Genomic DNA, 23,871 nt, shown 5'->3' on the forward strand with positions numbered 1-23,871 from the left:
CTCTGAATAGCCAAAGCAATCATGAGAAGGAAGAATAAAGCTGGAGGAGTTATGCTCCCCAACTTCAAGCTCTACTACAAAGCCACAGTAATCAAGACAATTTGGTACTGGCACAAGAACAGACCCACAGACCAATGGAACAGACTAGAGAGCCCAGATATAAACCTGTGCATATATGGTCAATTAATATATGATAAAAAAGCCATGGATATACAATGGGGAAATGAAGTGTCTTCAACAGCTGGTGTTGGCAAAACTGAACAACTACATGTAAGAGAATGAAACTGGATATTGTCTAACCCCATATACAAAAGTAAGTTCAAAATGGATCAAAGATCTAAATGTAGGTCATAAAACCATAAAACTCTTAGAAGACAACATAGGCCAAAATCTTTTGTACATAAACATGAGCAACTTCTTAATGAACTTATCTCTCCGGCAAGGGAAACAAAACAAAAATGAACAACTGAGACTGTATCAAACTAAAAAGCTTCTGTACAGCAAAGGACACCATCAGTAGAACAAAAAGACATCCTTCTGTATGGGAGAATATATTCATAAATGACAGATCTGACAAAAGGTTGACATCCAAATTATATAAAGAGCTCACATACCTCAACAAACAAAAAGCAAATAAGCCAATTAAAAAATGGGCAGAGGAGCTGAACAGACAGTTCTCCAAAGAAGAAATTCAGAAGGCCAACAGGCACATGAAAAGATGCTCTACATCGCTAATCATCAGAAATGCAAATTAAAACCACAATGAGATATCACCTCACACCAGTTTGGATAGCCAACATCCAAAAGACAAACAACAACAAATGCTGCGAGGATGTGGAAAAAGGGGAACCCTCCTACACTGCTGGTGGGAATGTAAACTAGTTCAACCATTGTGGAAAGCAGTATGGAGGTTCCTCAAAAAACTAAAAACAGAAATTCCATTTGACCCAGGAATTCCAGTCCTAAGAATTTACTCTAAGAATGCAGGAGCCCAGTTTGAAAAAGACATATACACCCCTATGTGTATTGCAGCACAATTTACAATAGCCCAGAAATGGAAACAACCTAAATGTCCATCAGTAGATGAATGGGTAAAGAAGATGTGGTACATATACATAATGGAGTATTCAGCCATAAGAAGAAAACAAATCCTACCATTTGCGACAAACTGGATGGAGCTAGAGGGTATTATGCTCAGTGAGGTAAGTCAGGCAGAGAAAGAGATATATCAAATGATTTCACTCTGTGGAGTATAAGAACAAAGCAAAGACTGAAGGAACAAAACAGCAGCAGACTCACAGAACCCAAGAATGGACTAACAGTTACCAAAGGGAAAGGGACTGAGGAGGATGGGTGGGAAGGGAGGGATAAGGGGCAAAAAGGGTCATTATGATTAGGATGTATAGTGTAGGGGGGGACACAGGGAAGGCAGTATAACAGAGAAGACAAGTAGTGATTTTATAGCATCTTACTATGCTGATGGACAGTGACTGTAAAGGGGTATCTGGTGGGGTCTTAATAATAGGGGGAATCTAGTGACCATAATGTTGTTCATGTAATTGTACATTAATGATAGCAAAAAAACAACCAAAATAATGAGAATTCCTCTTAATATGCCACATTAAATATACATAGAAATTTTGACTCTCAAAATTGACATATAATTTTTAAGAAGCTGCCCACATAAGCTTGCAGTTCAGTGCCCATAGCAGCTGCTGCTTCTCTTTTGGGTATTTCTCTCCTGCAGAGTGCAGCATCGAACAATTCTAGCTGTACTGAGGCAGGACTGTATTTTCAGTACTGAGAAAATGATCAACTAAATATATTCAGTGGTGGAAAATCTTTTATTGTTTTAGTGTTGAATGTGTTTTAGTAATAGCAAAAAAAAAGCACTGGGAACTTAGAGTGTGAATATAAAGTAATGAGACAAATCTTTTCTGGCCCTGGGGCATTTTCAAAAGAGAGACTTAAAAAAAAAAAACTTTGGGAATACTGAAAGTGTAATTGGAATGTATGTTTAACTCTCTACCTGGATAGCTTTGAAGAGATTTGTAAGTATAGGTATGTAAGTGGAAAGCTGTGTTAATGAGCTTGGGAAAAGGAAAGTAAGATAGTTAAAGTTGAAATTGCTTATTCCTTAATGATGAAAATAGGTACCTGCCTTTCCCTTGGCAGGAGACTTTATACTTATTTATTTAATGTGAATTTTTCAATTTGGAGTGGACTACACAGGGCCCTGTAGCTGTTTGCATTTATATGGTAGACTTCCAAAATATAATTAAGAAATTATATAAATTGACAATGAAAAAGAAAGATTAAAAATAAGCTAAACTATGTTGTTAGAAATTAATGGTTGGGTTTTTACTAGAGGGTCATTAATAAGTGAGGGCCTCATCTAATATAGAGATTGATTTTTCTTAGGGAAGTACTGTTAACGTTTTTATGATGAATTATTAATGTGATTTGTTGAAGTGACCCAGTGATAAACTAAAAAAGAGAAACTTTCAGCCAAAATTCGTGTTTTCATTCTTGGCTTATGTACATGTCTCTTTTATGGAAGAGCATTTCATTTATTTTATCTGGCTTTTCTCTTAAAAACAGATACCTCCTAGACTTCTTTCTCTTGAAAAATCTAGAATATACTAGACATTACATGCTTTTTTTGAATAGACGTTAGTTAAACTAAGGTTAATAGAAATTGCCTGCCAGTAGTATTTGCTGCTCTTGATGGAAAAGAATGTTTCTAGAAAAAGGTTGTGTTTCTGTGTGCCCTTCTACAAAATTAAAATGTAAGTTGTTTGCTACCTGTACTTTCTTTCACTGTCTGTGCACTACTGCTTCCCAGTAGACACTTTTAAGACAGTAAGAATAAAATCCTGATGACATTTGTCCCCCAGGAAATGATTGAAGCTATCCGGGAAGCGGTGGTCTACCTGGCACACACACATGATGGCGCTCGAGTGGCCATGCACTGCCTGTGGCATGGCACACCCAAGGTAAGTCTGTCAGCCAGGCCCCACCTCCTTCCTTTAGACTTTCCCTCACCTTTGATCTTTGCCAGTGGTGCATAAACTTTTTTTTTACAGAGTTGTGCCACAGGGACTCAGGAATTGTGAGAGTTGCATTTAAAAGACAGTTGTATTTGGCACTTTAAAAATTAATAGATATTTAATTTCTATTCAGTAAATGTGTATTGAATGCCATCTCTATGCTAGACTCTTAAGCTTTTGAAGTCAGGTCATACAATGGAAGAGGGATCTGTTAGTTATCAATGTAAAAGGAGTTAGTTTCACTAAGATTGCCTTGCAGCTAGTAATTTTATGGTTCTGTATTTATGTCTCAATGGATTGTCATATACAAGCCTAAATTATAATAGCTCCAGAAGGACTTCTCTATATAGTATACTGCAATTTTTTTTGTTCTGGCTGCATAACTCTTTCTACTAATGAAAAGTATGCCACTCCACTGAAAATTTAATATGATGTAAAATTTTTGACTATGAAAGACCTTTTTAACCCAAAGTTAATTGAGACAAATTTCATTTTTAAGGACAGGAAAGTGATTGTGAAAACAATGAAGAGTTACGTTGAAAACGTGGCTAATGTAAGTATAATAAAATTACCTATTCTTTTAATTATTTTTAATACTAATTGTAATCATGGCTATGATAGAAAATTTTTAAAATGTAGAGAATTACCAAGAAAATTATCCAGTCCTTATCTATGCAAATGCATGTCTTTTTTTATATGTCTAAATTTACGTAAAGTGAAATTTCTATTTTCATTTAATGTTGTATTGTGACAATTTTCCATTTCCATTAGATATTTTTGAAAACCTGTTGTTTAACTAGCTTCCTTAATGAATTTGGCCAATCATTTACTAAACATGGAAATAACTGCCAAGAATAAATTTTAATGTGGTCGAAGAAAATTGTAGTTGTCAAGCTGTATAGTTCTCTATAACCCTTTGGAGATGGTGTAATAGCTGAAATTAGAGGATACAAAAAGTTTTTTCTGAGGGATTAATTGCCTCAAAAAATAATATTTCTATGTATTTAAGTATTAAATAGCTTTCCATAGTATTTTTAGAATATAAATAGTAATAAGCATTTAAAAATTTTTTAGTTATTTTACATACTGTTTTATAGTTTATTTACTGGTGAACTAAAATTAGTGGTATCAATAACTTTTTCCTGTGAAAAAATCCAATGAGAACTACTAGCATCTGGTGAATACTTAATATTGTAAATGCTAATTCAAACACAGATAAATTAGTGCTATATGATTGTATACATACTTGTCTTTTTTAGGGTTGTAGACTAGGAAATGAGTATATAACCACTTGGAAGGCAGCTAACTTTTTTGTAACAAAATGAAAGAAGATTCTCTACTGAATTGTTTCCAGAGTATGAGAATATTTTATGATTCATTATTCATCATTAAGTAAATCTTCTATATAACATTTTAATTTGAATATTTTAAATTAAAAATGAATAGAAATAGAACATTAGTAAAAAGTTATAAAAGGTATTAATAGTAAGACATTCTTAAGTAATAAAACTAGATTAATTTTATAGTTTAGTCATTTCAACTGTAATTTTTTTTTTTTTTTGAGAATCTAATTCCAGTAAGGCATTGTGATGGTAACAAGAGATTAACAATTCAATGTTATCTTATTAGTTCATTTAATTTACTTTTCTTTAGTATTTCCATTCTAATTATATAGGATTACTTTAAAGAAATTGGACAATGTACAAAGGAACATGGAAAATCATTTGTGATACTTAAATGCAGAGATGACTATTACATTACAGAGTTCTTCCTTCCAGTATTTTCTTTGTGCATGTATCATGTATATTTTTTTGTGTGTATGTATATATAATTATATTTTGAGTTTATATGTTTTCTTCTTCATGATTGAACTCTATAGTCTTACATGTTTTATATCCTTTTTCATTTTTGAGTGACTTTCCAGTAGCTATTCATTAACAGGATACCTGTGTTTAAGAAGTGTTGTATCCTGGTTAGCTAAAAAAAATGAGTCTTGACTATTGGATATTGAAGAATACATTTTTCTGTTCCTTTTTTTTTTTTTTTCAATCAATTTAGAATAAGTAACTAGGTCCTGATAAGAGAGGAAGTTCCTCTGAATAGCTTTTATCCATCCTATTTATATTATGTTGGACAGTTCTCAGATTGGTAACCTTTATAAAGTGACTCATGGGTGGAATAAAAGGGAGGAAGCTATTTATTTTTTTAACCTTTCCTGGCTTCCAATTCTTACAGGGCCAATACTCCCATTTGGTTTTACTGGCAGCATTTGATTGTATTGATGATACTAAGCTTGTGAAGCAGATAATCATATCAGTAAGTAATTCTGATGGCCTTGAATTTAAGTTAAATTGATAGATCATTTGTGGGTGTGTAAATCTGATTTTTCACATGCATGCATAAAGATTTCAAAATGTGCTTTCTACCAGTATTTTGTTATTTATTGCCTCAATGAAGTCTATTTTGGGGGTATGCATTAACCTGTATGAACCATAATTTTGTAACTTGATGTTAATAATTAATATATTTCAAATATGCAAAAGACTGGAGGATAACATGGCTTTTTAGACCATATGACATACTAAATGAAAAATTATCATTGCAGTGTTTAGATCTGATCAGAAATTGCTTTACCTAATCAATTCTTCAGTGATTCAGGAACTCATATCGAGAAGAAGATATCTGTGACCTTTCTCTTCTTCCCTTTGGAGCAGCTACCTCTGTACAGTTATCCTACTTATCAATACATCTGATGTGGATTGAGCTGGAGAAGAAAAACCGACAAAACTCACTCAATTGTGATACTTCTTAGAGCTTTCTTGAAAGATTTTGTACAGTGAGATTAAAGATAATTATTAAAATTAAAATACTAGCTTTTTACATTTTAGCATTTCCTTTTAGCCTGGTATGACCATAAAGTGATAGTAACTGAATGCAGTTTATTTACGTCCAGATTTGCCTTCAGGAAAACTGTGCCATCCTCTTGGAAAAACTGCTTCAAAGTAAAAATGCATTCTAAAATAATTTCCTTTATTCTGCAGTGAGTGTTCCTTTTTCTGACTTCAGAATCTGTGATGCTCTTTGCTCTTCCCTCTGAGTGTGCAAGTTCTGTTGGGGATGATAGAGAACTGCAGGGGTTAGGGATGAGAAATTTCAATGCTGGTAGCAGTTATCAAACTTGGAAATATTTAAAAAGCCACATAATCTGTATAGATATTGGTTATTCATCTGAAAAGTACACAAACCTTCCTGTTTGGTGCACATGGATGGGTACCTTGGAGGACTCTTGGTGACAAAAGCTACTTTCACATCAACTGCGAGGAGAAGGATATGAATGTCTGCAAAGAGACTACCTCCTGGCACATGGTGGTGCTCTGGCCTTTCTGTAACCTGTGGGGACCGGTGGAGCCGCATATAGTAGAAAAAGTGTGTTAGCTAGTGGAGGGGAAGGAGATTTGTTTTCTTAGTTGCCAGCTCTAGGTCCCAGGGTAGGAATTTCTCATGCCCTTGCTGTCATTTTCTAACTTTCCCCTGACTGTTTAAAGATTGTGATGACTTTCTTTGGGATAGGATTGTGGGAAGAAACAAATTGCCAGGACTTTCATGTCACAAACTGAATATTTTGACATGTCCCTTGTGATTTTATTACCCTTTTGACTCCAGTCAGTGATCATTTTTCATTCTGGTGACAGATATGAGGCCATAGATTGACTAGTGAATAAAGTTGTTTCATGAGAATGGAAACAGGCTGGGCTATTGAAAGTTTGCTTTTGTTTAATATTTTCATGACAACTAAAATTTGCATAACTGTTCCAAGCAAATTTCAAGAGAAACCAAACTTCCTTAAGATGTGCCACAAGTGTTAGCTAGATTAATTTTTTCCAAACATCTATCCCACCTAAAGTTGCTATTGAAACAACTTTAATTCTTTGTGCTTATCACTTTGATTCCCACAATTATTTAACCCACATTCCTAATGACTTTCTCATACTTAGGGCAACTTTCCCTGAGAATGACCTGATTTGTTGATCTCTTGCCTCTAACTGACAAATGCTCAGCAGGTTCTGTGTATCATTAAACTATATTGCTAGTGATAAAATTCTGGAATGTTAATTGCTCTTGAATTTTTCCCACCTGTCCACTGCAAAACCTGTTGCAATATGCACTGCTTTTAAAAAATACCCAAGAAAGCTTAGTGTTGCTAAGCATTCTGCTCAGGATAACCAGACTTCCTGAAATGTCAGGTTGAAATTGCAGCCAGGTCAGCTGAGCCATCCCCTTTCAAAATGGATACAGACTGTTTTCTACCTTACTTTTCAAAATAAACATGCTTATAAAATTCGGTCCATTTGATCCTGGATTGTTAGTATGGTGCAGCTGCTTTGACAGCAGTGTTTAACTGAAAAGGAAGTAAGTACACTGACCAGTTGCTGTTGGAGAGTGAATAAATGCTGATGTGTTCTTTCATATATATGTTTTCATTAAAATATACAGAAAGGTATAAAGAATCATACAATGAACATCAGCCTCCCAACATCTGACAAACAAGTAAAACATGACACATACAGTTCAAGGCCTTTGTACGCCTGTCCCTGACTGCCTACCCCCTTACCTAGTGTTAAGAATTTTATACTTGTTATTATCATGCATTTCCTTATCCTTTCTCTATGAGTAGATGTATATAGGACTGTTTTACATGTTTACAAGTTCTGTGTAAATGATGTTTTTTGGAGGTTATCCCAGCAACTTGCTTTTTTCTTTTGGCATTATGTTTATGAGATTCATGAATCAGGGTCACAAGCCTTTCTTATAGAGGGCCAGATTGTGATTATTTTAGGCTTTGTGGGCCATGTATAATTTCTGTCACGTATTCTTTTGTTTGTTATCATTAATCTACAATTACATGAAGACCATTATGTTTACTAGGGACCCCATTCACCAAGTCCCACCCACAAACCCCATGACAGTCACTGTCCATCAGTGTAGTAAGATGTTGTAGAATCACTACTTGTCTTCTCTGTGTTGCACAGCCCTCCCCATGCCCCCGCCCCACATAATACATGCTAATCGTAATGCCCCCTTTCTTTTTCCCTACCCTTATCACTCCCTTCCCACCCATACTCTCTAGTCCCTTTCCCTTTGGTAACTGTTAATCCATTCTTGGGTTCTGTGAGTCTGCTGCTGTTTTGTTCCTTCAGTTATTCTTTCTTCTAATACTGCACATATGAGTGAAATCATTTGGTACTTGTCTTTCTCCGCCTGGCTTATATTACTGAGCATAATACTGTCTAGCTCCATCCATGTTGTTGCAAATGGTAGGATTTGTTTTCTTCTTATGGCTGAATAATATTCCATTATTTATATGTACCACATCTTTATCCATTCATCTACTGGTGGACACTTAGGTTGCTTCCATTTCTTAGCTATTGTAAATAGTGCTGTGATAAACATGGGGGTGCATCTGTCTTTTTCAAATTGGGCTGCTGCATTCTTAGAGTAAATTCCTAAAAGTGGAATTCCTGGGTCAAATGGTATTTCTATTTTGAGCTTCTGGAGGAACTTTCATACTGCTTTCCATAGTGGTTGAACTAATTTACATTCTCTCCAGCAGTGTAGGAGGGTTCCCCTTTCTCCATAACCTCACCAACATTTGTTTTTTGTTTGTCTTTTGGATGGTAGCCATCCTTACTGGTGTGAGGTGATATCTCATTGTGGTTTTAATTTGCATTTCTCTGATGATTAGCGATGTGGAGCATCTTTTCATGTGTCTGGTGGCCATCTGTATTTCTTCTTTAGAGAACTGTCTGTTCAGCTCCTCTGCCCATTTTTAATTGGATTAATTTGCTTTTTGTTTGTTGAGGCATGTGAGCTCTTTATATATTTTGGATGTCAATCCTTTATCAGATCTGTCATTTATGAATATGTTCTCCCATACTGTAGGATACCTTTTTGTTCTATTTAAGGATGTCCTTTGCTGTACAGAAGCTTTTTAGCTTGATATAGTTCCACTTGTTCATTTTTGCCTTTGTTTCCCTTGCCTGGGGAGATATGTTCATGAAGTCACTCATGTTTATGTCCATGAGATTTTTGCCTATGTTTTTTCCTAAGAGTTTTATGGTTTCATGACTTACATTCAGGTCTTTGATCCATTTGGAGTTGACTTTTGTGTATGGGGTTAGACATTGATCCAGTTTCATTCTCTTACATGTAGCTGTCCAGTTTTGCCAGCACCATCTGTTGAAGAGACTGTCATTTCCCCATTGTATGTCCATGGCTCCTTTATCAAATATTAATTGGCCATACATGTTTGGGTTAATGTGTGGAGTCTCTATTCTGTTCCACTGGTCTGTGGCTCTGTTCTTCTGCCAGTACCAAATTGTCTTGATTACTGTGGCTTTGTAGTAGAGCTTGAAGTTGGTGAGCAAGAACCCCCCCACTTTATTCTTCCTTTTCAGGATTGCATTGACTATTCGGGGTCTTTGATGGTTCCATATGAATTTTTGAACTATTTCTTCCAGTTCATTGAAGAATGCTGTTGGTAATTTGATAGGGATTGCATCGAGTCTGCATATTGCTTTGGGCAGGATGGCCATTTTCACGATATTAATTCTTCCTAACCAGGAGCATGGGATAAGTTTCCATTTGTTAGTGACCTCTTTAATTTCTCTTAAGAGTGTCTTGTAGTTTTCAGGGTATAGGTCTTTCACTTCCTTGGTTAGGTTTATTCCTAGGTATTTTATTCTTTTTGATGCTGTTTCTTGATGCTTGTCTTCCTGTTTTCTCTTTCTATTAGTTCATTGTTAGTGTATAGGAAAGCCACTGATTTCTGTGTGTTAATTTTGTATCCTGCAACTTTGCTGAATTCCGATGTCAGTTCTGGTAGTTTTGCAGTGGAGTCTTTAGGGTTTTTTATGTACAATATCATGTCATCTGCAAATAGTGACAGTTTGACTTCTTCATTACCAATCTGGATTCCTTGTATTTCTTTGTTTTGTCCGATTGCCGTGGCTAGGACCTCCAGTACCACGTTGAGTAACAGGGGGAGAGTGGGCATCCCTGTCTTGTTCCCAATCTCAGAGGAAAAGCTTTCAGCCTTTCACTGTTCAGTATGACGTTAGCTGTGGGTTTATCATATATGGCCTTTATTATGTTGAGGCACTTGCCCTCTGTGCCCATTTTGTTGAGAGTTTTTATCATGAATGGATGTTGAATTTTGTTGAATGCTTTTTCAGCATCTATGGAGATGATCATGTGGTTTTTGTCCTTTTTGTTGATGTGGTGGATGATGTTGATGGATTTTCAAATACTGTACCATCCTTGCATCCCTGGGATGAATCCCACTTGGTCATGGTGTATGATCCTTTTGATATATTTTTGAATTCGGTTTGCTAATATTTTGTTGAGTATTTTTGCATCTATGTTCATCAGGGATATTGGTCTGTAGTTTTCTTTTTTGGTGGGGTCTTTGCCTGGTGTTGGTATTAGGGTGATGTTGGTTTCATAGAATGAGTTTGGGAGTATTCCCTCCTCTTCTATTTTTTGGAAAACTTTAAGGAGAATGGGTATTATGTCTTCTATGTATGTCTGATAAAAGTCCGAGGTAAATCCATCTGGCCCGGGTGTTTTGTTCTTGGGTAGTTTTATGATTACCGCTTCAATTTCTTTGCCTAATAATTCTTTGTATTTCTGTGGGGTCCGTCATGATTTTTTCTTTTCTCATTTCTGATTCTGTTGATGTGTGTCGATTCTCTTTTTCTCTTAATAAGTTTGGCTAGAGGTTTATCTATTTTGTTTATTTTCTCAAAGAACCAGCTCGTGGTTTCATTGATTTTTTCTATTGTTTTATTCTTCTCAATTTTATTTATTTCTTCTCTGATCTTTATTATGTCCCTCCTTCTGCTGACTTTAGGCCTCATTTGTTCTTCTTTTTCCAATTTCAATAATTGTGACACTAGACTATTCATTTGGTATTGTTCTTCCTTCTTTAAGTATGCCTGGATTGCTATATACTTTCATCTAAGACTGCTTTTGCTGCGTCCCACAGAACATGGGGCTTTGTGTTGTTGTTGTCATTTGTTTCCATATATTGCATGATCTCTGTTTTTATTTGGTCATTGATCCATTGATTATTTAGGAGCATGTTGTTAAGGCTCTATGTGTTTGTCTGCCTTTTTGCTTTCTTTGTACAATTTAGTTCTAGTTTTATACCTCTGTGGTCTGAGAAGTTGGTTGGTAGAATTTCAATCTTTTTGAATTTACTGAGGCTCTTTTTGTGGCCTAGTATGTGGTCTATTGTGGAGAATGTTCCATGTGCACTTGAGAAGAATGTGTATCCTGTTGCTTTTGGATGTAGAGTTCTATAGATGTCTGTTAGGTCCATCTGTTCTAGCGTGTTTTTCAGTGCCTCCGTGTCCTTACTTATTTTCTGTCCAGTGGATCTGTCCTTTGGGGTGAGTCGTGTGTTAAAGTCTCCCAAAATGAATGCATTACATTCTATTTCCTCCTTTAATTCTGTTAGTATGTTTCATGTATATTGGTGCTCCTGTATTGGGTGCATATATGTTTATAATGGTTATATCCTCTTGTTGGACTGAGCCCTTTGTCATTATGTAATGTCCTTCTTTATCTCTTGTTACTTTATTTTGAGGCGTATTTTGTCTGATACTAGTATTGCAACACCTGCTTTTTTCTCTCTGTTGTTTGCATAAAATATCATTTTCCATCCCTTGACTTTGAGTCTGTGCATGTCTTTGGGTTTGAGGTGAGTGTCTTGTAAGCAGCATATAGATGGGTCTTGATTTTTTATCCATTCTATTACTCTGTGTCTTTTGATTGGTGCATTCAGTCCATTTACATTTAGGGTGATTATTGAAAGATATGTATTTATGGCCATTGCATGCTTTAGAATTGTGGTTACCAAAGGTTCAAGGTTAGGTTCTTTAGTATCTTACTGTCTAACTTAGTTTGCTTATTGTGCTATTATAAACTGTCTGGTGATTCTTTATTTCTTGCCCTTCTTATTCTTCCTCCCCCATTCTTTGTGTGTTGGTTGTTTTATTCTTTGCTCTTTTGTGTTTCCTTTAACTGCTTTTGTAAGTAGTTGATTTTATTTTTTGCCTTTAGTTAGTATTTGGTTGGTCTGCTTTCTTTGCTGTGATTTTATTTTCTCTGGCGACATCTGTTTAGTCTTAGGAGTGCTCCCATCTAGAGCAGTCCCTCTAAAATACCTTGTAGAGGTGGTTTGTGGGAGGCAAGTTCCCTCAACTTTTGCTTGTCTGGAAATTTTTTAATCCATCCTTCATATTTAAATGAGAATCATGCTGGATACAGTATTCTTGGTTCAAGGCCCTTCTGTTTCATTGCATTAAATATATCATGCCGTTCTCTTCTGGCCTGTAAGGTTTCTGTTGAGAAGTCTGATGGTTTTTCCTTTGTAGGTGACCTTTTTCCTCTCTCTAGCTGCCTTTAAAACTGTCCTTGTCCTTGATCTTTGCCATTTTAATTATTATGTGTCTTGGTGTTGTCCTCCTTGGGTCCCTTCTGTTGGGAGTTCTGTGTACTTCTGTGGTCTGAGCGATTATTTCCTCCCCCAGTTTAGGGAAGTTTTCAGCAATTATTTCTTCAAATACACTTTCTATCCCTTTTTCTCTCTCTTCTTCTTCTGGTACTCCTATAATACGGATATTGTTCCTTTTGGATTGGTCACACAGTTCTCTTAATATTGTTTCATTCCTGGAGATCCTTTTATCTCTCTCTGTGTCAGCTCCTCTGTGTTCCTGTTCTTTAATTTCTATTCCATTAATGGCCTCTTGCACCTCATCCAATGTGCTCTTAAGTTCTTCCAGAGATTGTTTCATTTCTGTAGTCTCCTTCTGGACTTTATCCCTTAGCTCTTGCATATTTCTCTGAAGATCCATCAGCATGGTTATGACCTTTATTTTGAATCCTTTTTCAGGAAGATTGGTTAGGTCTATCTCCTTCTCAGGGGTTGACTCTGAGATTTTGGTCTGGATCAAATTCCTCTGCCTTTTCATGGCGATAGAGGCAGTTGTGGGGAGCTGGTGCGTGTGTCGGCTGGGAGAACGTTCCTTCTTGCTAGTTTGTGGCCTTCCTCTCCTGGGAGAACAGCGACCTCTAGCAGCTTGTCCTGGGCAGCTGCACGCAGACAGGGTGTCTGATTCTTGCCCAGCCACTGTGGAATAAGCTCTGCCTGGTTGCTGTAGGTGTGGCCGCTGCCGCTATGGTGGAGTCTCACTGGAGGGGGAACAGGCGGGTGGCTGTTTATCACCATGAGGGGCTTCCAAGCTGCGCTGCCTCCCAGGCGGTTGGAGCGTCTGGAGTTCTCCGGGAGTCCCAGTTACTGGACTGATTGTTCCGGGGCTCTTCCTTCCAGCTGTGGGGTCCCTGTCCCTTTAAGATTTTCAAAGGGCACTCGCTTTTCTTTTGTCCCAGGGGCACCGGCTGCGGGGACGCACTCACCAGTCTTACTGTCCTGTTTCCCTAGTATCCAGCATACCACACACTTTGTGTCTGCACTCTTGGTGCGGTTGGCTAGGGCTGGGTGTTCAGCAGTCCTGGGCTCCCTCTCCCTCCTGGCTCCAACTCCTCTCCTTCCGCCGGGAGCTGGGGTGAGAGGCACTGGGGTCCTGCTGGGCCACAGCTTGTATCTTACCCCGTTCACAAGGCACTGGGTTCTTGCAGGTGTAGGTGTAGTCTGGCTGTTGTCCTGTGTCTTCTGGTCTCTCTTTTAGGAATAGTTGTATTTGTTGTATTTTCAAAAATATATATGGTTTGGGAGGAGATTTCCGCTGCTCTACTCATGCCGCCATCTTGGCTCCCTTTGTCACCTATTCTTCTTTGGTTTTAGTTTTGGTTTTCAACAGGCCTTTAAAAATCTAAACACCAGTCTTATAAGATACAGAGAAACAGGCTTCAGGATGGATTTGACCCCAGGTTATGGCTTGCCCACCCCTTTCTAACTCTTTTTTTTCAGTGCCAAATAATTTTCTACTATGAGTATACTGCAATTTATTTTTCCATTTTTCTGTTGCTGGACATTTAGATCATTTACAGTTTTAAAAACTGATCATTCTTTTTTTTTTTTTTTTTTTGCTATTCCCAGTAATACTATGAATGTTCTTACTGGCTTCTTGTTTCTCTAAGGCATTTACTTAGCAGGATTGCTGGGTTGCCAGATACTCTGCACATATGGTAATACACATTGTATTTCCTACCCAGCCACTACAAAACCTGTGACATTATGCAGTACTTTTAAAAATAGCCAAGAAAGCTTAGTGTTGCTAAGCATACTGTTCAGAGTAACTGGATATTTCCTGCAGTGTTTGGTTGCAGTCATAGCCTTATAAACACTCCTGCTTTTCTCTTTTAAGACCAAGCTCAGGTTCATTCTCCAGATAGTGTTCTTTGATTTCCCAGCCAGACCTGATCTCCCCATCCTCCCAACTCCTGTAGTTTGTCTTTGCCACCGTTCATTTAGCAGTTAATCATGATCTGACTCAGAGCTCAGAATCCCAGAAACCTCCACTGACCAGGCAGGTGAATGAGTGGGAGGTGGGCTGTGGGGAAAGGAGAGAGTAAGGCCCTGGCTACGGTGGTAGCTTCCAGCTTCTAGGAATGTGAGCTTCATGATGATAGATTTTCCTTTTTTTTTTTTCCTTTTTAAATGTGGCAATGTACATATAAAATTTACCGTCTTAACCATTTTAATGTGTAGTTCATTAGTTTTAAGTACATCACATCATTGTGCAGCCAGTCTACAAGTCTGTATCTTACAAAACCAAAATTGTATTTATTTTTTTATATAATATAAATGCATTGTATTTTCTTTTTAAACTACATCTCCCAATATTTTGAATGCAGCAAAAAAGTACTTTTGGATAAAATCACTCAGGAGACTAGAGTCAACCATCTAGTAATCTTCCTTCTACACTTATGTCATTATCCATTATTTACATCTTTTATTTTTAACTTTGTATTAAGTTTCTCTTGCCCCTTGCTCTGGATTTTAGCCCTTTAAGGTTAAGGCCAGTCTGCATTTCTTTTTGTTCCCACACACAACCTACAACAGAAGTGTGTGTGCCATAGGCTCAGTTCTCAGTAATGCATGATGCTTTTTGCATTTCTTTCTTCTACGGAAAATGCACATATGAGCTGATCCTACCTTCATTACATGCCCTTTATTTTGACCTTTACCTCTCCTTTTTAAAAGGTGCTTGGCAAAACATGAACGCCAGAGAATCTGACAAGGGTCCAGCACAATGAGGTTGTCGGAGCTGGACGTACATGTCCTCAGAAGGGGGAGGTCTTTTGTTCTTCTTTTCTTCTGGCACTTTACTTCTGTTAAGAATAAAGCATGAAAAGAAGAAGTTACAACAAATTGGCCTTGTGATTTTCTCTATTTAATTCTTGTAAGAGGGAAAGTTAGGTCAGAAACATTTAAAAATGAACCTTCGTCATTGGGGTTCTATCTCTTTTGAGGATGCCAAACTCAGCATTCCACTACCTTTATTTAATCTCCCTAGTTAAGATGCTGTATGTTGAGAGGTGTGTTGTAAATATGAAAATAATTACTGTCTAGCAGTTTTCAGCTTGCAGTATGAATTTTCTGATTTTCTCCTGAAAGTGGCTTAGAAGTAGGCAGGTGATCATTTCCTTTGACAGAGAAGGGAGTTGATATATAGAGAAGTTTGAGGACTTGCCACAGGCTGTACAGCTTGAATCCAAAGCTCAAATTCAGCACAAAACCACCTGTAGCAAAACTGCCTCGTACCTATTTCTGCATGTTATTGTACTCATTAGTATTCTTTCTCCAAGTGATCATCTAGAAATTTCTCTCCTCTTTCCCTGTAGCCCAGGTTTAAGAGAAAGAAATTAGTACTCTGTAATACAGCAGCGCTCCTTCTGGTGCCTTGTATTTTTTCTTAAGGTGAAATGTTTTTGGTGATAGGAACACTGGAACAAGAGTTAGGTGGTGAGAATCAATGCTATCTATCACATTTTTAAGTGAATACTTTTAGATTTTAAATTCCTTAAGTTAAAAACTAAAAAGCTGTAAAAGCTCAATGAATTTAGGACTTGTCCTTGAATACTATTTGTGCATGGATTTTATGTGTAACTGGTAAGTCCTAGGTTCTCATGTTAAGGTGAAGCCATTTCTGTCCAGGCCATATATGTTGTGCTAGTCCTAAAGTGAACAGTCTACAGAGAAAGTTAAGTATTGTGACCTCATGCTTTTCCTCCTTACATCCTTCACCCTTTTACTCCTTACACCAGAAATAAAAACTAAAAATGAATACCAGCCATTTAAAGTTCTTTATTGCATACACCCCAATTTTTTGGTTTTTTCCAAAAATGCAAGTGTTTTAAAGGTATTATAACCCAGAAGACAGACAGCAGAGTTGTGAGTTTTTTTTAATGATTGCAGAAATTGGCCAATGGTATGTAACATTCTCACTCCCTTCCTTCAACAAGTTAAAGCATCTGTCTTCTTTTATGAGTTAGTTAAACCTTAAATAGGAAAAGCCACACCAAATGTAGCCTCTATTTGTGTCAATAAATGCTTCATTACCAAAAATGCATATATTGAATCCATTTTGGGGCATGTTTATCTTGAAATCACAAAAGAGCTATCTCCTGCAAGAGAAGGTAGGTATATTTTTCTTTGTCTTACCCTTTGTTACTGAAATTTTAAGTTCATTTTCCCTGGATGGTCGAAGTTTGTAATTCATTTTGAGGTGGTTAGATCTATTTATTGCACCTATTCTCTGAAAACCTTTATCTTATATGGGAAAAACTATACATGACCTTAACTTCCTCAAAAACAGGAGAGCACAATGGGGGTTTAGAATCATGGAAACCTTGATCATGTCTTGGCTCTGCCATTTCCTGGATGAGTGACTTTATCTACTGTGAGTCACTTTATTTGTCTAAACCTTGGGCTTCTTACCTGTAAAATGAAAGTAACTGTAGGTACTACATTAGGTGGTGTGAAGAATTTTTTAAGATGATGGACCTACTGCTGTCAGCTTAGGGTCTGGTTCCTAGTAAGCACTTAACAAGTGTCAGCTGCTATTAGTAATTATGGAAAGCACACAGTATATTTTTATGTAGAAAATGAGGGAAGCTTGGGATTTTAGAAAGAGAAATGTGGTGTTCGGGATCTGGAGTTGTAGAGGTCATGAATTTCCTTGTAGCATGATCTCTTTGTTGATGACTGATTGAATTCCTAGTTTGGTCCCTTGCATAAAAATTACTAATCTCATTGTAGTAAGTAGTGACTTAAGAGACTAGCAGATCTGAGAATATCATCTCATGGAGAATTCCTTCACTTAAGAGAGGGTGTATGTTTTTTTTTCAAGGAGATGCAGGGTGGAGTCAGGGGACCATCACTAGTCAGAGCCCTGTAACCGCTGCTGTGTGTCCTCTGGCAAGTCACCTCTCCCCTTGAGGGATACTCATCTGTAAACCTGAGGAGATGGGCTGAATTTTCCATGGGTCCAGCCAGTTCTGCAGAATCTCTGCTGCATAAACATGTGTGTCTTTGAATATCTCCTTGGCTTATTACAAGAAATAGGAATATTTGTGGGGTAAAAAAACAGAAGATTTTCTGTTGCATATTCCCTATTAAGAATAAAGAAATTTTTAAACAGTGACTTTTCTGTCTAAAAAGATCAGCCCATTTACACAGGAGCTTAGTTGGGGTGGGGATGATATTGCCTTTGTTACTTAAATTCAGACAACTAGAAAAGGAGTTCACTGTTCTCCATAAGTTGGTGGGAGATGTCAGAGAGTGATTATTTGTAACTGCTTTGTAGGGTCTTTCTACATTTCTTTCCCTTCCCCCTTTTTGTTGTCAATGTGATACTTAAACAGCCTTCATTTGCCATGAATAAGCAACCTAGCTTTAAAAGCCTTTATTCACTTGTTCTACTGAACAAAGTTTCTTTATCTCCCTTTACATACATCTCAGAGGGGAAATTCTAATAAGAATGTTCTTCATTGGTGCTGATGATATATTTAAGTGCAGCTGCAAATTAACTGTATCAGCTCAGTGACCCCAGCAAGTGATGTTCCTATGAACAGTGGACTAAGAAATATTGGTTATAATAAAAGCAGATAATTCCTTTAAATTATTTTTTGAGTCCTTGAGCTTGACCAGTTAGTTGTATAAATGGATTGTTCACTAATGCCATTGCCAGTAGAAAATCAGTTCTATGTTCTATGTGTAAATCTCTTTGTTCTCTAAGAAGGTGATTTCAGCATTAGCTCCACGTTTTCCATTAGGTATGTTAGGAAAAATAGTTAGATACGTATCCTTTACTATCCAGATTCCAGGCATACTTCATTTTAAGCATTTAGATTCATTTTTTTGTTTCTGTAATTTTACAGGAAATTATTAGTTCCCTGCCTAACATAGTAAATGACAAATATGGGAGGAAGGTCCTGTTGTATTTACTGAGCCCCAGAGATCCTGCACATACAGTCCGAGAAATAATTGAAGTTCTGCAAAAAGGAGATGGAAACGCACACAGGTGAGAACAAGTAGAATGCCTTGATTCCTTTATTCCCTCCACTCTGTTTATTAAATTTGAGTAGCTGTGCTTTTCAAAAACTGCTCACATATGCACACTCTTTCTCATGCTTCCTCTCTATCTCAGGCTCAAAAGGTGAGTCCCGTTTTTAAACCTGTAATTGGCAGACTCTTACAGTTTTTATCTTGAAAAGGAAATAGAAGCATCTTGCCAGAACAATGCCTCTGAGCACCTGGCATATGGTAGGCACTCAGATGGTGGTTTGGGCCTTGCTCTGTTTATAAAGCTCCTGGTATCGCATAGTTAAGTACTCTACAGAGAGAGAGTAGAGTCCGTAAAGGAGTCTAAATGTATGTTGTCTTATAAGGTATTTTCTTGTTTGTTTTTTAGATTGGTTCAGGGTTTTTTTTGCAATACATAGGCCAGCTTCATTTTTTAAGTGCTTGTTTTGTGCCAGGCACTATTCAGAAGCTGGGGGCACGAAAGTAAAAGAGTGATACCCCACCTTCTCAATGATGATTGCCTATATATACAATCGAAAGACAGACAGTTACAATACACTATGACACAGACTGCTACAAGCCCTTAGGGGTTTTTGTGATAATAAGCTCACCATATTTCCTTTGCCATTTATCTTACCTTAATACCCCATTTAACATGTTCAACAGTAAGAAAGATACAGAGATTCGCCGACGAGAGCTCTTAGAGTCCATCTCTCCAGCTTTGTTAAGCTACCTGCAAGGACATGCCCAAGAAGTAGTGCTGGATAAGTCCACCTGTGTGTTAGTGAGTGACATTCTGGGAGCTGCCACTGGAGACGTTCAGCCTGCCATGAATGCCATCGCCAGCTTGGCAGCAGGAGAGCTGCATCCTGGTGGCAAGGATGGAGAGGTAATGTGCTCTTACAAGATAGGTGGGAAAGTTGCAGTGCATGCAAAAACTCCAGTTGCTGAGAACATTGCTATGAAGAGAAACTTAATGCTAATTACTTCAACTCCCCTAATACCAGCAATGCATTTGAAAACTGAATTCAAAATAGAATGCCATTAAATCGCTGTCTTTCTCAAAAACTTGCTATGACTGCATGTTACCTAGAGTAAAAAACAGTCCTCTTAATGTGCCTCTCTGTTGTCCATGAATGGCCCTAGACTGCCTTTCCAGTATATTCTATGCCTAGTTCTACGCTGAATTTGCTGTGGATTTTGAACCTCTCTACACTTGTACATGCTTCTTCCCTCAGTCTAGAGTACTCCCATGCCTCCCTGTTTCCTGTACTCTCCCTGTAGAAAGCCATACTGACCCTTCAAGTTCCCCAGAATCCTTCTCAATGAAGTCTTCCCAAATTCCCTATCATTAAAAAGCCATTGCTCTTTCTGATAGCTCCTGGCTCCATTAGTTGGGCCTCAAGTTACTCTACCTTGCATCTTCTTCAGTTCATTGATTCATGTACCTAATATTACGCAGTGGTCAATACTGTGTTCCCCACTCCACCTCCAAAAAAGCTTATCATTCTGGTAGAGACAATATTTATATACACATATACAGACATTTATTTATTATTGAGATAAACTCTATGAAAGAAAACTATGGGTTCTATGAGATGATATAAGAATGGAAGCCAGCCTTCCCCAGGAAGGCGTCTGGAGGCAGTGAGAGCTATGCTGAGACCCATAGGATTAGTAGCTCGATGAAGAACAGTAGAAAGATTCTAAGTAGAGGGAATAGCATATGCAGCAGTCTGAAGGAAAGAAAGGGCTCAGTTTGTGTGAAAACAGGCTTAAGGGGTTGGAAATGAGTGAGGGAAGAGGAAGGCAGAAGCCAGAGCATGTGGGGCCTTTGTCCCACACTAGGTTGTAAGCTCCTGAGGAATAGGTGTGTATAAGGAGCCTTCTGTTTAATGATGTATGAGGTAAGAAAAGAGAAATGGGCTGTGGATCTGAGAGCAGCCCTGGCCCTGCTCGCATAGAGCAGATCATATTAAATTGGGAAGGTGATGTGTAAGGGATGTTTTCTCTGTAAGAAGATTGAGCCCATTGTCTCCCATGCCTGATAAGGAGAGATCTTAGGTGCTATTGTAACAACAGATAAGCCTCTTGAAAAAGACTAAAATGGAGTGGAAAGACTTCTTGGCTTGCACATCAGATTATACCCTTTATGTAGTCATATATTTAAACATTATTCAGCATTAGGTATTAATGTTTCTGCTGTAGTGCTCTGTCCCCTGGATTTATTTGTACCTCAGAACTACATATTGGAATCTGAAAAGTGGTTAGCATGCTCCTCAGACAAGCATTGTGGTGGTGCTATTCAAATTGGAACTCATGAAGCTGAGTCTGAACTGCTGTCTTGAATAACTATTTTCATTTCAGTGTAGGGTTTGGCAGAGAAATCTGGTCCCCCCACGTATAATGATCATCCTAGGTAAAGGTCTCTTAAGCCTTGTGGATCTTAACAACTTGGCTGAGTCCTTATCTGTATGTGGTACTACAGAATGGATTATAGGCCAAGGCATGAGTGAAAACAATTTTTTTAACATCTCTTTGACCCCTTGTAGCTTCACGTTGCTGAACATCCAGCAGGGCATCTGGTTCTGAAGTGGCTGATCGAGCAAGATAAAGTGGTGGAAGGAAATGGGCAAGGTAGGCTGTGAGACTGGGCCTTTTTTTGTACTTATGTGGTATTTCAGTAATTCCTGGCCTCCCTGAGCTTTATACTGACCATTTATGTTCAAATGAAACTGTTGGAAAATGATGTCTATGAATACGAAATGATTTAGTGGTTACAAATAATGCTTTGGTATAAATGCTAGAGATTTGTGTCCTTGAATCCTTTAACTTTTCTCTTTCCTATTCTCACTCTGTCCCCTCCCTCCTCTGCTACTTGAGACTTGTAACCGGGCTTGGCCAATGCCCTAAAATGCCATTCCGTTCCATGAGGATGGAGGGGGGGATTTTTGAGTTTCATTACCCCATTCAAAAGCATGATATTTATCTCTAGTTTTGAAGAAAGGCTAAGCAAAAGAAAATTATCCTCATTAGAGGATTTTGAACTGGTTTCTATTTGGCATTGAAATGTATGTGACCAACGAGTGAGCCTTGTCTCTTTCTGGTTTTCCTAAGCCTTAACAGCTGTTCTGTAGAAATTTGGCTTTCAATAGGAGGATAGCATCTTTGATCTAATTGAAGAGTTGCATGCCATTCCCCTCTTTAGTCCTGTCTCCGCTCAAATTCAAACCCCATCTGGTATTTTAGCCAATAAAGAGATTTTTTTCCCCCACTGAGTTAAACTTGTTTGGCTTTTCTATTACTGTGTCTGAAAAAAAGTGTGTGAATTCACGCCTTTAAGCAAGGTACAGTTCTAATGGCTAGTGAGGCAATCAGTATAGCGATAGTGCTGTCACTTCTCACTCGAATAATAGAGACTTGGAGCTATGTTTCACTATACATTTTTTATAAAAAAAAAGTTCTCCTTGTGGTAATCTTCTAAGAAAAAATACTGAGTCATCTTTTTCATCATTAAAAAGTTGGTGCATAGTTGAGCTTTTATACATCAGAAAAGATGTCTGGCTTCTAAAGTCTAAAGAATTTTCTAGTGATTTTTCTCTTAATTAAACTGCACGCACATCCCTAAAACATGCTTGTTTGGACCTGATATGTTTATCATACTCAGGTAGCACCAAGTGAATGTGGCTAACTGTTTTGGTTATCTGTTGCTATGTAATAAGGTGTAATAAGATATCTCAAAAATTAGTAGTTTTCAAGACAATAATCATTTGATCAGGGTTGGTGGAGCTTGTTTCTACTCAGTCATCCAGGGCTCTCAGCTCTGGGTTGGAGTATCCACTTCCACAATGACTGGCAGCAGCTGAGGCCAACAGCCCCAGCAGCTCCCAAGGCTGCTTGGTCTTCCTCACAGCATGTGGTTGGATTTTAAGAGAACAAAGCAGGTACTTGGTACTTTGATGATTGAGCCTCAGAAGTTAACATCACTTTTACCATACTCCCTTGGTTAAGCTAATCACAAGGACCCACCCAAATTCTAAGGAAGACATTGTTCCATCTCAGGAATAGGGAACATATTCTACAAGAGTGCCCAGGACAGGAAATGTTGTGGTCACCTTTGGAAAACACCATCTGCCTGATGAGCTGATCTCTGTCCCTTCTTAGCATATGCCATGAAAAGCTAAATAGCCATAGGCCTCTTAGCTTTTAAAGGGTCCTTATATTTGGGTATCTTTGAATGAATTATACATGATTTCTACCCAGGTGTTTGCCTTCAAGATAGGTTATCCCTACCTCCATCTGCACTAAATTCTGGCCTTCAGAATTTCTCGTTTGTCCAAGAATCAGTACATTTAGATGGCACAGGGAATCATATACTAAAACCTTGAGAATCAAACATAATTTAATAACAAAAAAATGAGTGGTGCTTTTGATATGTGAATGTCTGGCTTTGTAGAGAGAAATTGCCAGGCGTCAGCCAGATCCATCATTTGACCACTAGTTGTATTCATGGAGCCTTCTGAATGAGCATTTTCCATGAGGGAAAAGTTGATTTCTACCAAACATGAGGTGCTACTGTCAAACATTTACTTCCTGAATACTTTTCAGGTCAGAATTAAATCATTAAATAGTATGAAGAAATGCAGATATGACCAAGTGAGCATTTTATAAGAATTCATTTTTCTTATGAGTAATTACTGCTAAACATAGCTTAGGATTAGGAGTTGAAAGAAATAGCTGCATTTATAAAAGCATAAACCTGAGCTGGAGTTTCTAGTGTTGAGATGGGGTGAGAAATCTTAGGTTTTTATTGGCAGATGTAAAGGCAGTAAAGAGATTGGGAGTTTAAATATTAGTGTATTATGTTCACTAAATTTCAGTATATTTTACAGGTTGTTTTGCAAAAACACTTGTAGACCATGTTGGTATGAAGAACCTGAAGTCCTGGGCTAGTGTAAACCGAGGTGCCATTGTTCTTTCAAGGTATGTGTAATGTATGCCCTTCTCTGCCCATGGTCCTCCTGAGTACCTACATTCAAAAGACACTCCTTCACCCTTATTGCTCAGTTGTAGTATTTGTTTCTGATAGTCTTGGTGTCCTCTGGTTACTCATGGTCTAGACAAGTAAACCACATAGAAAGCAAATGTCACTCTTTCAGTCTTTTGAATTTTTTTTCATCTGCCCTCTTTTGGATGTCAAGGACCATAAAATTAAGACTTTCATAAGGTATCTTGTGATTGTTTCACCACATTTATGGTTTTGACCAA

General features: G+C 37.7%; 1 protein-coding gene across 3 annotated transcripts in view; it reads left to right on the forward strand.

The window, feature by feature from the left end:
* The window catches only part of PUM3 (pumilio RNA binding family member 3), a 47,437-nt gene that overhangs the window by 20,038 nt on the left and 3,528 nt on the right, over window positions 1-23,871 (forward strand). For 2 of the 3 annotated variants that reach the window (XM_017651870.3, XM_017651871.3), the window contains exons 11-17: window positions 2,898-2,996; window positions 3,550-3,603; window positions 5,286-5,366; window positions 18,459-18,601; window positions 19,270-19,492; window positions 21,156-21,240; window positions 23,496-23,586. In XM_017651870.3, coding sequence (XP_017507359.3) covers window positions 2,898-2,996; window positions 3,550-3,603; window positions 5,286-5,366; window positions 18,459-18,601; window positions 19,270-19,492; window positions 21,156-21,240; window positions 23,496-23,586 — 776 coding nt within the window. The remainder of the gene's footprint in view (window positions 1-2,897; window positions 2,997-3,549; window positions 3,604-5,285; window positions 5,367-18,458; window positions 18,602-19,269; window positions 19,493-21,155; window positions 21,241-23,495; window positions 23,587-23,871) is intronic. The other variant, XM_073228596.1, reaches the window with a different exon arrangement.

Source organism: Manis javanica, chromosome 2 (assembly GCF_040802235.1).
Source record: "Manis javanica isolate MJ-LG chromosome 2, MJ_LKY, whole genome shotgun sequence".
In the NCBI taxonomy this organism is placed as follows: Eukaryota; Metazoa; Chordata; class Mammalia; order Pholidota; family Manidae; genus Manis; species Manis javanica.